The following is a 14,075-nucleotide window of genomic DNA, read 5'->3' on the forward strand; positions in this document are numbered from 1 at the left end:
GGACATTACCGTACGTACGGTACACCTTTCTACGGACCGTTATGTCGTTCTAGGAAAAAGTAGACACACGGTAGGGTTTTGTGTGCGAGGAGACCATCTCACTGGGCAGATTAGAATACGAGGGCCCCCGAGGATGACTCGGGAACAAAAATATTATTGAATCGTAAATTCGTCTGAATTTAACCACTCACCGGACAGCTGTCGGCCTTTTGGCTAACCGATCCAGGAGGGGCTTGCGCTCCGAGCTCGGGGTGGCCGGGGACTTGGTTCCCGCAGCCGAGGCGCCTGAGCATCAAAGGGGCGCGCGAGGAGCTCAGGGTCGGGTGATCTCGACCACTCATACTTAAGCGATAGAACCACCCGCGGACCCTTAGGGCCGAGCAGCGACCTAGGCATCGAGGCCCTCGCGGTCGAGCTGCTTTTTGCTTCGGTTGTCGGTCTGTGACTGAAGAGGAAATAGAGAGAAAACTTTGCTTGGTGCGCTCTGTTAGTGCGGTACTTGTTATGGACTGCTCTCGTTTTCGACCCGAGACCTCTTGAATGCCCAGACCGGCGAACAGACCAGGCAGAGGCATAACCCATAGGTCCTATGGTTCGGTGGTGCCCGGGTATGACAGACCAGACCGAGCACCGACAGCCCGCCCCTGGGGCCTGAGCTCCGGACTACTCGAGCAGCTCAAGCGATAGGATTACCCAGGGCACCCAGGGACTCGGTAGTGCCCGGAGATCCGCCACGACACCAAACACCACGGCCTACCACATCGGACGTAAGTCAGCGGCAGCTACCCGCGCGCATACCGATCGGGATTCTTTTATCAGCGGGGAAAATGAGAGAGCGAACTTTTCTCGCACAATTGAGCATCTCACCAAACAGATTAAACATACAAAATCCAGAATAACGCGGCTGATATACGATTGCACATTAACATTTACACTGAATTGACAATTTTTACAAAGTTGGGTGACTTACCCAGCTAGTGGTAGCCCCCGGTCAACTTGGGCGGGGGCGGGGAAGCCCCCGGCCTGGTTGACCTGAGCCGCGAGCACAGCCATCTACGGGTAGAACCTGCGCAGGTGCTCGATGTTCCACGGGTTGGGGAGCGGTTGCCCATCTTCTGCCGCCAACCTGAAAGAACCTTCTCGCGGGACCCCGATCACGGTGAAGGGACCTTCCCACATAGGGGACAGCTTATTCCTTCCTTCGCACGACTGGACGCGTCGGAGAACGAGGTCTCCCACCTCAAAAGACCGGGCCCGGAAGTGGCGCTGATGGTAGCGCCGCAAACTTTGCTGGTACCGAGTCGCCCGGACGGCGGCGCGCCGCCAGCGCTCTTCCAGATAGTCGACGTCGTCACGCCGATGCTGCTCTTGGTCGCCTTCAGAGTAGGCATGCACCCGAGGGGAGCCTAGAGTGAGCTCGGAGGGGAGGACCGCCTCGGCGCTGTATACGAGGAAGAAGGGAGTCTCCCCGATAGCGCGGCTTGGCGTGGTCCGATTGGCCCATAGGACGGCGGGCAGCTCGTCCACCCATCCCTTCCTGTGCTTTGCGAGCACGTTATAGGTTCGGGTTTTGAGGCCCTTCAGTATCTCCGCGTTGGCGCGCTCTACCTGCCCGTTACTCCGAGGATGAGCGACAGAGGCGAAGCAAAGTTTGATGCCGAGGTCCTCGCAGTAGTCCCCGAACAGGGCACTCGTGAACTGGGTGCCGTTGTCGGTGATGATTCGGTTCGGGACGCCGAAGCGACTGGTGATGCCGTGGATAAACTGGAGAGCCGTGTTCTTAGTCAACTTGATGACTGGGACCGCCTCCGGCCACTTGGTGAACTTGTCGATGGCGACGTAGAGGTACTCATAGCCCCCGATTGCTCGGGGAATGGACCCAGAATGTCCAACCCCCAGGCCGCGAAGGGCCACGACAAGGGGATGGTATGGAGAGCCTGAGCTGTCTGGTGAATCTGCCTTGCGTGGAACTGGCACGCTCTGCAGCGCCGAACCAGCTCGGAAGCATCCTGGAGGGCTATAGGCCAGTAGAAGCCTTGCCGGAAGGCCTTCCCGACTAGCGTGCGGAACGATGAATGGCCACCGCACTCGCCCTCGTGGATCTCGGCGAGAAGCTCGCCGCCTTCTGCCCGGGAGATGCATTTCAGGAGGATACCGCCTGCGCTACGCTGGTAGAGATCCCCATCTACTACGGCATAGCGTTTGGACTGCCGAGCAACTCTTTCGGCAGACGCCTCATCCCCGGGAAGGGACTTTTCCTTCAAGTACCCTCGGATGTCGTCCATCCACGAGGCATCTTGAGAACATTCAGCAAGCGCAGCGCACTCGCCGGACGGCGGCACCCTGACGGGGCTCCCCACTGAGGGCGCCACCGGGGTCCCCTGAATTGGACTCGAGGTTTCCCCTTCGTCCTGTTCGGCAGGCAGGACGGAAGGCCGTGCGAGTCTTTCTTCAAAGACTCCGGCAGGGACGCGCGCACGGGAGGAGGCCAGGCGGGAGAGCTCGTCGGCTAGAGTGTTGTCGCGGTGAGGGATATACCGCAACTCCAGGCCATCAAAGCGCCTCTCCAACTTCCTAACTGATGCCACGTACGCCGCCATTTGAGGATCCGTGCATTGGTACTCTTTGGACACCTGGTTGATCACCAGTTGAGAGTCCCCCTTGACTAGTAGGCGACGAATCCCGAGGCCCACCGCGGCTCAGAGGCCAGCGACGAGGCCTTCATATTCCGCCATGTTGTTGGATGCGCGGAACTGCAGCTGCACAACATACTGGAGCTCTTCACCTGTTGGGGAGGTGAGAACCACTCCGGCCCCCGTGCCTTTCAGCGAGAGGGAACCGTCGAAGTGCATGATCCAGTATCCGGGCGCATGGTGCCCGGGATACGCAGAAATCTCTTCTGGGACGTCCTCGGGGACGGATGTCCACTCCGCCACGAAGTCGGAGAGCGCCTGGCTTTTGACTGCCTAGCGACTGACAAAATGCAGGTCGAATTCTGCCAGCTCCACCGCCCACTTGACGACACGCCCGGTGCCTTCTCGGTTCCGGAGGATGGGTCCTAGTGGATAGGTGGTAACCACCGAGACCTTGTGCGCTTGAAAGTAATGGCGCAGCTTCCGGGAAGCGATGAGCACGGCGTAGAGCAACTTCTGAGCCTGGGGGTACCTTGCTTTGGCCTCCCAGAGGACTTCACTGACGAAGTACACCGGTCGCTGTACCCGGCGGGCCCGGACGGCGGCTTCACCCAAGGGGCTGACACAGCCCCCAGGCTCGGTGGCGTGGTCAGGCTCGACTCCCTGGTTGGGAGGAGCAGAATGCTCGGGCTCGAGCCCCTGCTCGAGGGGAGCCAAGTGCTCGGGCTCGACCCCCTGCCTGGGGGGAGCCGCGAGGACGTGAGAGTGCTCGAGGACGGCCGGGAGCTGGGACCCAGCACCTGGCCCCGCGCACTCATCGCGCTCCACCACTAGCACCATGCTCACGACCTGAGGAGTGGCCGAAACATAAAGCAGTAGGGGCTCACCTTCGAAGGGGGCCACCAGTACGGGTGGTGAGGTGAGGTACTTCTTCAGATGGCGGAAGGCCTGCTCGGCCTCCGGTGTCCAGTCGAAACGACCGGTCTTCTTCAGAAGCTTGAAGAGGAGGAGCCCTCGCTCCCCGAGCTTGGAGATGAAGCGCCCTAGGGCCGCCATGCAGCCGGCGAGACGCTGGACCTCTTTGAGTCGAGCCGGGGGTCGCATCTGCTCGATGGCCCGGATCTTCTCTGGATTGGCTTCGATCCCTCGGTCGGAAACTAAGAAACCGAGGAGCTTGCCCGCCGGTACCCCGAAGACACACTTCTCGGGGTTGAGCTTCAGGCGGATCGTGCGGAGACTGTTGAAAGTCTCGGCAAGGTCGTCGAGCAGGGTGGCGCGATCTCAGGTTTTGACCATGAGATCGTTGATGTAGGCCTCGACGTTGCGACCAACCTGCGAGTCTAGGGTAATGCGAATAGCGCGCTGGAAAGAGGATCCAGCATTGAGGAAACCAAAAGGCATTGACGCATAACAATAAGTCCCCACCGAGGTGGTAAAGGCAGTTTTTTCTTCATCCTCTACGGCCATGCGGATCTGGTGATAACCAGAGTTTGAATCTAAAAAACACAAAAGGTCACATCCCGCAGTTGCATCTACAATCTGGTCTATGCGGGGCAAGGGAAAAGGATCTTTAGGGCAAGCTTTATTTAGGTCGGTGTAGTCTACACACATGCGGAGCTTGCCGTTGGCCTTCGGGACGATAACTGGATTCGCCAGCCAGTCGGGGTGGAGGACCTCTCGGATAAATCCGGCGTCGAGGAGTTTACTGACCTGCTCCCGGATGAACTCTTGGCGCTTGGGCGCCTGCCGCCGGACTTTCTGCTTCACCGGGCGGGCGTCCGGACGCACCGCCAAGTGACGCTCGATCACCTCCCTAGGGATCCCGGGCATGTCGGACGGTTGCCATGCAAACACGTCGGCGTTAGCCCGGAGGAAGGTGATGAGCGCGCTTTCCTATTTGCTGCCCAGGTCATCGCCGATTCGGACGACCTGGGAATCGCCTTCGCCCACCACAACCTCCTTTGTGGGAACAGAGGCGTCGGCGGCGAGTCGGGGTTTGGATGAAGAGGGTCCCGGGCCCCCTGGACAGCCTTCGGCTTCAGCTTGAGCCGAGACCAAAGCCATGTACGACTGCTCGGCGCAGGAAACGGCGCCGCCGGAGTCGGCAGGCACGGAGATGGGGCCTGCAGGGCCCGGCATCTTAACCGTGAGATAAGCATAATGCGCGGCCATCATGAATTTGGCGAGCGCCGGACGCCCGAGGATGGCGTTGTAGGGGAGGGGGAGCTCCGCGACGTCGAAGAGAACGTTCTCCGTGCGGAAGTTGTCCCGACTCCCAAAGGTCACGGGTAGCTCGACCTGCCCGAGAGGCAGGGAGTGCCCGGGTGTCACTCCGCAGAATGGAAGCGACGGCTTTAGGCACCTGGAGGGCACCTGCAGCTTCTCGAATGCCTCCTTGGAGAGGAGGTTGAGGCCTGCGCCCCCGTCGATCAGCACTCTGCCGACCTTGACGTTGCAGACGGTGGGGGACACTACCAAGGGTAGTCGCCCCACGGCTGCAGTACTCGCGGGGTGATCGGCCATACTGAACGTGATCGGAGCGTCCGACCACTTCAGAGGTCTGACGGCCTCTTCGCTCGGAGTTGCCGAGCACACCTCGCGCTGCATGGTCTTGATGCCATGCTGCGAGGAAGGCGTGTAAGCGCCTCCGTCGATGAAGGCGACGGTATGCTCGGGTTCCTGGAAGCCGAGCTCGGCGTTGTCGGGGTGGCCTCAGCATTGCCCCCCCCCCCCCCCGCGGGACTCGTCGCGCTCCCGCTGGCGCTGCTCGACGAGACCTTTGACCGTACGACACTCTGTGAGATCGTGCCATCTGGTCTGGTGGATCGGACACCATTTGCCTGGCTCGGGCCCCGCGGGAGCAGGGGCCCTTGCTGGAACAGGAGCCCGGGCGGGTGCCGGGGCTCTTGCGGGTGCTGGCGCTGCTGCCCTCGCGGGAGCCGGGGCCCGAGGAGGGGCCCTGGCTGGGGCCCTCGCGGGCGCAGGCCGTCTGTCGGCGGCTGCCCGGCGTTCCTGCCGGCGGTCGGGCTCTTGGGGCGGCCTATGGGCGGGGCCCCGGGCCGGTTCGACAGGAGCGGCTTCACGCTTCCTTCTCTTCTTCTTTTCCCGCCTGTCGGAACGGGAAGAACTTGGTTGGTCGACGGCGGGACGCGAAGCATGCCACGCCCGGGCCTCCGCCGCCTTGGCGCACTTGTCGGCCAGTGCGAAGAGTTCCGCAGTGGTTTCGATTTCGTGCGTACCTAGCTTTTCGAGCATTCGCTCGTCGCGGACGCCCTGCCGGAAGGCGACGATGACAGCATGGGGGGCTATCCGCGGGATGGTGTTGCGGACCTGGCTGAAACGCTGAATGAAGCACCGCAGCGTCTCCCCCTCCTGTTGCTTGACGGCGTGGAGGTCACACTCCAAGCCGGGGCGCGTGAACGTGCCTTGAAAATTGGCCACAAACTGGTGGCAGAGGTCGTCCCAGGAGCTAATGGATCCTGGGGGTAAGTTTATAAGCCAAGAACGGGCAGAGCCCCTCAAGGCAACATGGAAATAATTTGCCATCACCTTTTCACTGCCACTGACCGCCTGGACGGCCGTAGTGTAGATCTGGAGGAACTCAACGGGATCGATGGACCCGTCGTACTTCTCCGGCAGCTCAGGGCGGAACTTGGAGGGCCATTTGACCCGTCGGAGCTCACTAGAGAAAGAACGGCAGCCGGTGCCATACCCCGGGGCGCGGGCGGCGCTCCTTGGCGGTGAAAGCTGGCAAGCCGGGAAATCCGGGCGATCGAGGGCCGGAAAAGAGGAAGCTTGGTCCTCAGCCTCGGCCTCCTGCCGGGTCTCCCGCTGGCGCTCGTGCAATCGCTGCAGAAAACTGCGCTTCCTGATGGAGCTGGATATAAATGCCCACACTGCAAATGCACAGCCTCCAAGTTCAAGTAATGGTTTCTTGCTATACATATATATACTTGCTATGAATTCTCATACCGTCATTTGCTAGCACGCTTTGTTCCTACATTGACCAGCGGTATATCATGATTCCAGATATAAAATATGTTTAATAGGGACTGATAGCACAGATGAAGCAGAATTTGTGCTTTTTGGTGATATGGGGTGTCAGCTTGTTCGTAAAGATGTCAGGCTATTAATGAGGTCTTCCCGCACTGTTGACGCTATTCCAAGCGAAATAGCCTCATTGGTTTCCCAAAAATATCAGTTCACAGTTAATGTAACCAGCAAGTGTTTTGAAAAGCCACAACGCTCATATGAGGTGAAGCACATCCACTGTGCCTACGGCCGTCAACCTACCATTCCAACAATCAAAAGGTCCACCGATGCATTTCGTGATGAGGCAGGAAAAGCGATTTTGCCAATTGCTTATTCATCTGGCCCTTCAGAACCACACAAAGTCCACCAGGTCGAAATTTCCTCTCTACCTCAGGTACTTACATTCCTAATTCTTTACCTCTGAATGCCCTGGTCACTCCTTTCTGTTTTATCAGCTTTTGTATGATTGCCTCCGTTCCTTCCTCTGTCTGACAGAACGTGAAAGATACACCACCACCCAAGGACTCTCCAAACCTGACTGCGTTAAAGAACAAACAGCCTCCTTTGTAAGTGTAATACGCATGTCCTGTTTTTTCCCAGTAACTACCTACCTGTTTAAGCCTTTTAGATGATTCTTCACAATAGGAAAATCCCCTCTTATTCTTTGAATATTGCTAGCTCTGCTGATCACCCAGCTGCTGCCAAAGAAGGTAGGAATGTGCGCAGGCAGCTACTAATGCGTGCAAATTTAACTGCCTAGGTTAATTACACTTTATTTAGTTGCTTTATCCTCTTTGGACCTTTACCTAAATATCTTGTATCCTACTTCCCTATGTTTTCATGTAGGGTTCAGACAAACACAATGACTCTCTTGATGATGACCTGGGAGATGATTTAGCTCCTCCCACTACTAGGTTCCTCTCGTGACGATTTACACTATGCGTTGTTTGCCAGTGTTGTTTGAGCTTCTTTGGCATTACATTTACGGTTCCTTTATCCATAGGTCTCCACTTGGTTCTGATCATGATGATACTTCTGATGTTCCCCGTGGTGATACCGTACCCTAGTGACCCTTCTTTGAATTCCTCAACAAAATACCTAGCGGTACGTCCTCTTCCTTACAACATCGTCACCACCACTATTACTCGCCCGTTTACTCCTTCTGTTATCTCCAAACCTTTTAATTCCTTCTCTTCTTTCTCATTCATTCTCTATTATTATTTGGAGTTTAACATTGGTTCCGCATTTTTTTCCTATTAATATGCATAGCCCAAGTGTGCCCAACCCAGAGATCTAACCTGGTTCTATTCTGGTTGCAGGTACAAAGTTAATGGCCTGCACTTTTATTTTGCTGTGCATATCGATCTGAGCTGGACCCTAACAGCCATGAACCTTCCTATGTATAACCCCCTTAGTCGTTAGCCCCACCGTTTTGTCACCTCCTGGCTGTGTAACGTACCTCTTCCTCACCTGCATGCTTCGTCTCCGAACTAAAAGTAGGGCCTGGCTTTTGAAGAACCACTTCTGTAAATATCTACTTGGGTTCATATCACTCCTTTTCGTGTATATTCTTAGATTACTGTGATGCCTTTCATTTTGTTCTATATTCTTGCATTACTGTGACGCTTTCTACAAAAACAAACATTCGTCCTACTTGTCTTTACCATGCTGTTGAGACGACTATAATGCTCGTAGAACCTTACCCTGATGTTTCAACCTCACACGTTGCCTTCCCTTACTCTGCTATACATTCCTTTCTTTCATTGTATTCCTCTTTTCTACACCCTATTGATCCATACTTATTCATTAATCCTCACCTGCGGTACGATGCCTCCATCTCACCATGATAAAATCGAATCTGTGTTCCACCGTCGCCCCGTGCGCCAGCTCAACCGGCCTTGTTATAGAACTGCAATTTTACAGGTATGTACTTCTCTTTATTCGTTTTGCCACACCACTCCTTTCTTTATCAGTCCAATGTACGACATCTCGCCCTGTATCTAGAATCTTCACCGTAAATATCTATATATATGTTTGTGATACAAACAGCATATGCTCTACTAGAGCACACCGGTCTGTACCTCTGCGTACTAAACGATGACTTCACCCACTCCTTCCTCCCTCCACACTTCCTCTAGCTTACCATGTCATGAAAAACCAGAAGAACTCGTACCAAAGGTAATTCATCTTTTCCTCTTTTTATATACATTTCTTCTTTTCTCATTCACACGTGCTGGCACAAATATCAATGAGCCTGCTTCTTGTGGCCGGCCACCAACTCTTGTTACTGTCAACAGACCCTTGCTGCTAAAAGAGGTACTCTTAAAGCTAAATCACACAGCATAGGGGAGTGAAATACATCTCCATGACCTTCTATATTCCTTTAAATCTAAATTCGGTCTCACATGTCAATGTGCTCTCCATCTCCTATTGTTTTGGCTCCTTAGACATTAGGTCCTACGACACCTTATTCTCCAACAATTTTACAACGTTGCCTACAGCCAACCAAAAAAACATAAAATTATTTCCCCAATACCTACTACATTTGTACCTGCCTAGCCTATATTCCTCAACTTTCCTCCTTTGCCTTTCCAATTCGTACATATCCTTAGAATATACTAAGGATTCTTATTAAGCTCGTGAAAAATACAGCACGTATAGCCTATCACCATCTATTATCCTTTTCTCTCACCGCTGTGTCTAACAATCCGTTCCATTCATATCACCACCCTGGTCAGTGGCGAAAAGAACAGAAATAAAAAAAATGCGACTTCTCCAGCTGAGAGACCATGTCCTACTGTTTATGCAAAATATCTTCTCCTTTCACTGGCAACTACCCACCCCGTGCCTTCTTCGACAGTCCAATACCTGCTTTTTCCTTGCCAATCCACCTCGCTGTCTCCCGTTTTGTTCCTACTCCTTGCTCCCTGACCTCGTCCAAGACCGGCACGATCAAAGAAATTTAATTCACATTTCAACATTGAAGTCCATGGTTAGTCCTCCTGGTTTCTTGATCTAACATTTATTTCCTCTTCCCTGCTTCCAATCGAATAGCCTCAAGCGCACAAAGCTTACACTCTTCTATGCTGAAAACTACCTCTTTTATTCCCTTTTCATTTTATTCATTTTATCCGCATGGTTTCTAAAATCGTCCAGGCAGAAATTATCTCCCATGCTGATTTCTTAGATTAAATCCCTACCAGACGCCATTTCCTACTTGGCTTCTTTCTCAGTTTTGACGGTGACAGCGCACATCGCACGGAGCCAAAAAAAGCACCGAGAAAAATTCCTAGCGCAAACCGAGCGGCGAGCACATCTTTGACAACGCTAACGCTTTGGTGAGTTTATTCAAGATTAGTTCGACAACGCTAAAGTTTTATTATTTTGTAATCGTTCTAAATTATTTGTGATATCATCCTTCAAATCCTAGCTCCGCTAATGTAGCGACGGGGCTTCCAACGTGCTGCATGCCTAAAAGTTTTTTTGTTTGACCAGTTTTTTTTTTTCTGAAACGATGGCACAGCAGGGCGGCAGACGGAACGCGATCCCTGCGGTGATACGGGACGGGACCCGTGCAATTAATGGCCTCACGCCTCTCTGCCAAGGCCTGGCAGGAACTGACGCTGCGGCGGGAGCAGTTGGATGTGTCAGGCCACGCGCACTCATTTAATGCGGCCTCGGACCTCTGACGGGGGGACACCTCACCAGGGGTCCCCTCGGGGGCCTTTCTGAGTCGTCGAGGAACCGAGTGCTCAGGGGCGCTGACCACCTCCCCGAGCACCCTCTCTCGAGCGCTCTTACAGGAACCTTCGGGGAACCGAGTGCTCGGGGGCTGCCACGTGCAGCCCCGAGCACCCTCTCCTGAGCACTCTTTACACGGTCCTTCGGGGAAACCGAGTACTCGGGGGCTGCCACGTGCAGCCCCGAGCACTCTCTCCCGAGCACTCTTTACACGATCCTTCGGGGGACCGAGTATTCGGGGGCTGCCACGTGCAGCTCCGAGCACTCTCTCCCGAGTACTTAGCTCTTCTGATCGTCGGGGGACTAGGGTGCTCGGGGGTGACAGGGCACCGGCCCGAGCACTTTCTTCCCGGCACTTAGACTTGGAGGATCATCGGGGAACTGGGACGCCCGGGGATCGCTGACTGTGGCCCCGAGCACCTTCTCTCGTGACTCGAACTTTCCTCATCCCGCAGGAGGGACCTCGCGGGACGGCGATACGTGGCGGGTGGCCGGCCTGGCCTCGGGACTCAGGGAACCCCGGTTCCTGATACACCGACAGTAGCCCCCAGGCCTATTGGCAGGCGATGGCACGGAGAATGCGGATAGGCCCTTCGTCGCGAACGAGGCCGAGGCTGGTGTGGATGCCACACGGCGAACTTTCAGGAGGTGGCCCTTTAGATTCGGGCCTCTGGTACGGCCCAACAGGGAGACGAGCGGACGCGCGCCCACACAACTCCCGAAGGGCATGACAACGATACGGGCGGCACGCGCGGCTGCCGCGTAGATCGAGGAAAATGCGCTTGGCAGTCGCTGACGCCGCACGACCAGCGGGAGATTCGCCTGGCAGTTTCTCTGACCAAGAAACCGTCCCGCCGAGTGCACCGTTGGCAGGAGTCGTTTGAATTCTCTGAGATATAAAAGGGGAAGGGGATCGATCCGCCCCCCTCTTTACGCTACCTTGCGATCTTGCTCTCATTTCCTTCGTGCTCTGGAGCCCTTAGAACTCCCTTAGGCAACCAAAGCGCTTCTCCTCCTTCCTTTCCACCACCAGACAGCCTCCCCGGCGGCAGATAAAATCAGGAAGCTGTTGGTCCCCGAGGGCTAGCAGGGAGCCTCGGTGGTGACGCAGGCGAATTTCCCGCCGGCGACAACCGTTCCCGGGCGCATCGTCTTGTTCACGTCTTTCGTGGCGGCAGGGCTGGTGCCGCCGTTCTCAACGTTCTTCCTCCAGGTCCTCCATACCTACGGCATCCAATTGCTGCACCTGAGTCCCAACTCCGTCGTGGTGCTGGCAGTGTTCGCACACCTGTGCGAAATATTCGTGGGAGTGGCGCCTTCGGTGACGCTGCTTCGACATTTCTTCGTCCTGTGGTCGGCAGGGAAGAAGAGGGGGTACAACATGGCGGATGTCGCGGGGTGCTGCAATCTTCGGCTGCGAGACGGCTTGGGGGAGCAGTACATCTCCCAGGTGCTGCGTAGCAAATGGGAGGAGTGGCGACGGGACTGGTTCTTCATCGACGTCGACCCCCATGATCGTCTGACCCTACCGGAAGTGGCGGTGGAGCCCCAGAAGTCGACGTGGGAGGTGCCGCCGCCGGAGGACACGAGGTTGGAGCCGGTGCTTGAGCGCATCAGATTCCTGCACGACTCCGGGCTGACCTCGGTAATGGTGGTGGCGGACTTCTTGCGTCGCCGCCTGGCGCCCCTGCGGGAGTGGGCCCGGCCGTGCTGGCTCTACACCGGGCCTGAAGACATCACCCGGACTCAAATCGGCGCACGCTAGGACCTGGGCCCAGCGGAGCTGAGGGGCATGATCCGAGTGGTGACCGGCGTGGAGGACATGAGCCGGGCGGAGCTCCCGTGGCCGGAAATGGCGCTCTGCGCCAACCCCGAGCGCGCGGTGATCCTAGCGAAGCTGCCGGAGTTCGACGCCCAGGGGCTCGTCGACCGGCCGAGGAGCCGGAGCCCCGAGGCCCCCAAGCTCCCTGGGTTCGTCGAGGCGGCCATTGACGAGGCCGCAAACAGTCCGGTGCGGGCCGGTGGCCCGGGCGCCGCGTGTAGCGGGCCACAGGCCAGTGGTGGAGCCGCTGCGGGCAGCAGCCGCCGCACCGGGGAAGAGGGCACCGCTGGCAGCGCAGTGGCAGCGGCGCCAGGAGACCGGGGGAAGCGCCCCCGAGTCTATATACCCGTGCCGGAGTCCTCACCGTCGCCATCGGGAGCGGCGGCGTTCCCGGCCTTGGAGCCGCGCTTCGTAAGGATGGGGCCTGACTCGGCGCCTGGAGACCGCGCGACGGCCCCACCGAGCCCCCGGCGGAAGAGGAGACGGGAGGACTCCGGGCCGGAAACGCCGGGCCCAGAGTTCAGGCTCCCGGCGGCCAAATGGCAGTACCGGGGGACTACGACCGCGTAAGTTTCATTCTCCGCTCTTTCTTGGGCGCTCTACGCCCGAACTAAGCCTCGGTTCTAACCTTCGTCTGTCTCCTGCAGGCCACCCACGGGCGCCGCCGAGGTCGAAGGAGCGCCGATGCCGGCGCCAGCGCCCGAGCCAAGCCGGATGGGCCAGCGGACGCGGCGATGGCGGATGGGCCAGCGGACGCGGCGGCCGAGGCGAGGACGGTGGAAGCGGCGGCCGAGGCGGGGACGCAGCCACCGCCCGAACCCTTGGCACCGGTGGAACCTACCACGGGCGTGCAGAGCCCGGGGCGGAGGATGGTGAAAGCAGTGGCCTTGACTCGGCCAGTGGACGCGGCGGCCGAGGCGGGGACACAACCGTCGCCCGGGCGCCCGGCGCCGGTCCAACCTACCCTGGGCGTGCCGAGCCCGGGGCGGACGATGGTGTTGCTGGCCTCGGGGACCCCGAACCCCCCAGAGGCGGATCGCAGGGGAGCCAGCGCTCCACCAGCGCCTGGTCGGCCTCCCGACCCCTTCCTGGTCGCGATCGCGGGCGTCTAGGTGGCGGTCGAGCGGCTGGGCACGGCGGTGGACGCGAAGGAGGGGCAGCTCGAAGCGGAGTGCGCCACGTTAGACCCTGAGAGGGCGCGTCTTGCGAGCGCCAGGGAAGAGGCTCACGCGGCGACTGCGCGAGAGCAGAAGCTTTTGGAGGATACCAGCGCAGAGGTCGCGCGGGAGCGGGAAATTTTGAAGACCACCCGCGCCGAAGCAGCGCAGGAGCGAGAAGACATCGCCCGCCTGGTTGAGGTGTCGCGGTAGCAGGCTGCCGAGGCCCGTGCCAGGGCGGGGCAGGCGCAGGAAAGGGAGGAGGCGATCGCGGGCCGCGAGAAGGCGGCGGAGGAGCTCTGGGCTCAGCTGATCCGTCGAGAGGGCGAGGCCGATCAGATGCGCGTCGGCCTCCAACATTGGGAAGAAGACCTCCGGAAAATCGAAGAAGATATCCGCCGGTGGGAGGAGGACGTCTCCCTCTGGGAGGTCGACAACAAGATCACAGCGGCGGAACTGGGCGCCCGGGAAGACTCGCTGGCCCACTAGGAAGACTTGCTGACCCGCTGGGAGGGGGAGCTGACCCGTCGAGAGGGGGAGGCTGCCGCGGCGGCAGCGGCTGTCTCCACCAGGGAGGAGGTGAACGCTAAACACGAGGCGGAGCTGACCGCCCATGAGCGCGCCTTGTCCGAACTGGTGGCGCAGACAAAGCGAGCCGCCAGCTCCGCAACCGACGGTGGCTCTTCTGGC

General features: G+C 57.8%; 1 protein-coding gene across 14 annotated transcripts; it reads left to right on the forward strand.

Annotated features, from left to right (window-relative positions):
- Positions 1–6,184: 6,184 nt before the first annotated feature.
- Positions 6,185–9,885, forward strand: LOC133886843 (uncharacterized). 14 transcript variants are annotated; one of them, XM_062326724.1, is made up of 7 exons: positions 6,232–6,556; positions 6,683–7,035; positions 7,121–7,231; positions 7,512–7,579; positions 7,669–7,768; positions 8,488–8,588; positions 8,715–9,883. In XM_062326724.1, exons 1-5 carry the CDS (start codon positions 6,247–6,249, stop codon positions 7,730–7,732), a joined length of 906 nt encoding a protein of 301 aa, XP_062182708.1. In that variant the 5' UTR covers positions 6,232–6,246; the 3' UTR covers positions 7,733–7,768; positions 8,488–8,588; positions 8,715–9,883. The 14 variants fall into 14 exon arrangements, 12 of the variants coding, with proteins under 12 accessions (XP_062182717.1, XP_062182716.1, XP_062182708.1 ...); XM_062326725.1 differs by lacking the exons at positions 8,488–8,588; positions 8,715–9,883 and adding exons at positions 7,344–7,425; positions 7,985–8,269 and having other exon boundaries at positions 6,683–7,059; positions 7,161–7,231; positions 7,669–7,769; XM_062326730.1 differs by lacking the exons at positions 8,488–8,588; positions 8,715–9,883 and adding exons at positions 7,344–7,375; positions 7,985–8,269 and having other exon boundaries at positions 6,683–7,059; positions 7,161–7,231; positions 7,669–7,769.
- Positions 9,886–14,075: the final 4,190 nt, after the last annotated feature.

The sequence above is a fragment of the Phragmites australis genome, chromosome 12, assembly GCF_958298935.1.
Source record: "Phragmites australis chromosome 12, lpPhrAust1.1, whole genome shotgun sequence".
NCBI lineage: Eukaryota > Viridiplantae > Streptophyta > Magnoliopsida > Poales > Poaceae > Phragmites > Phragmites australis.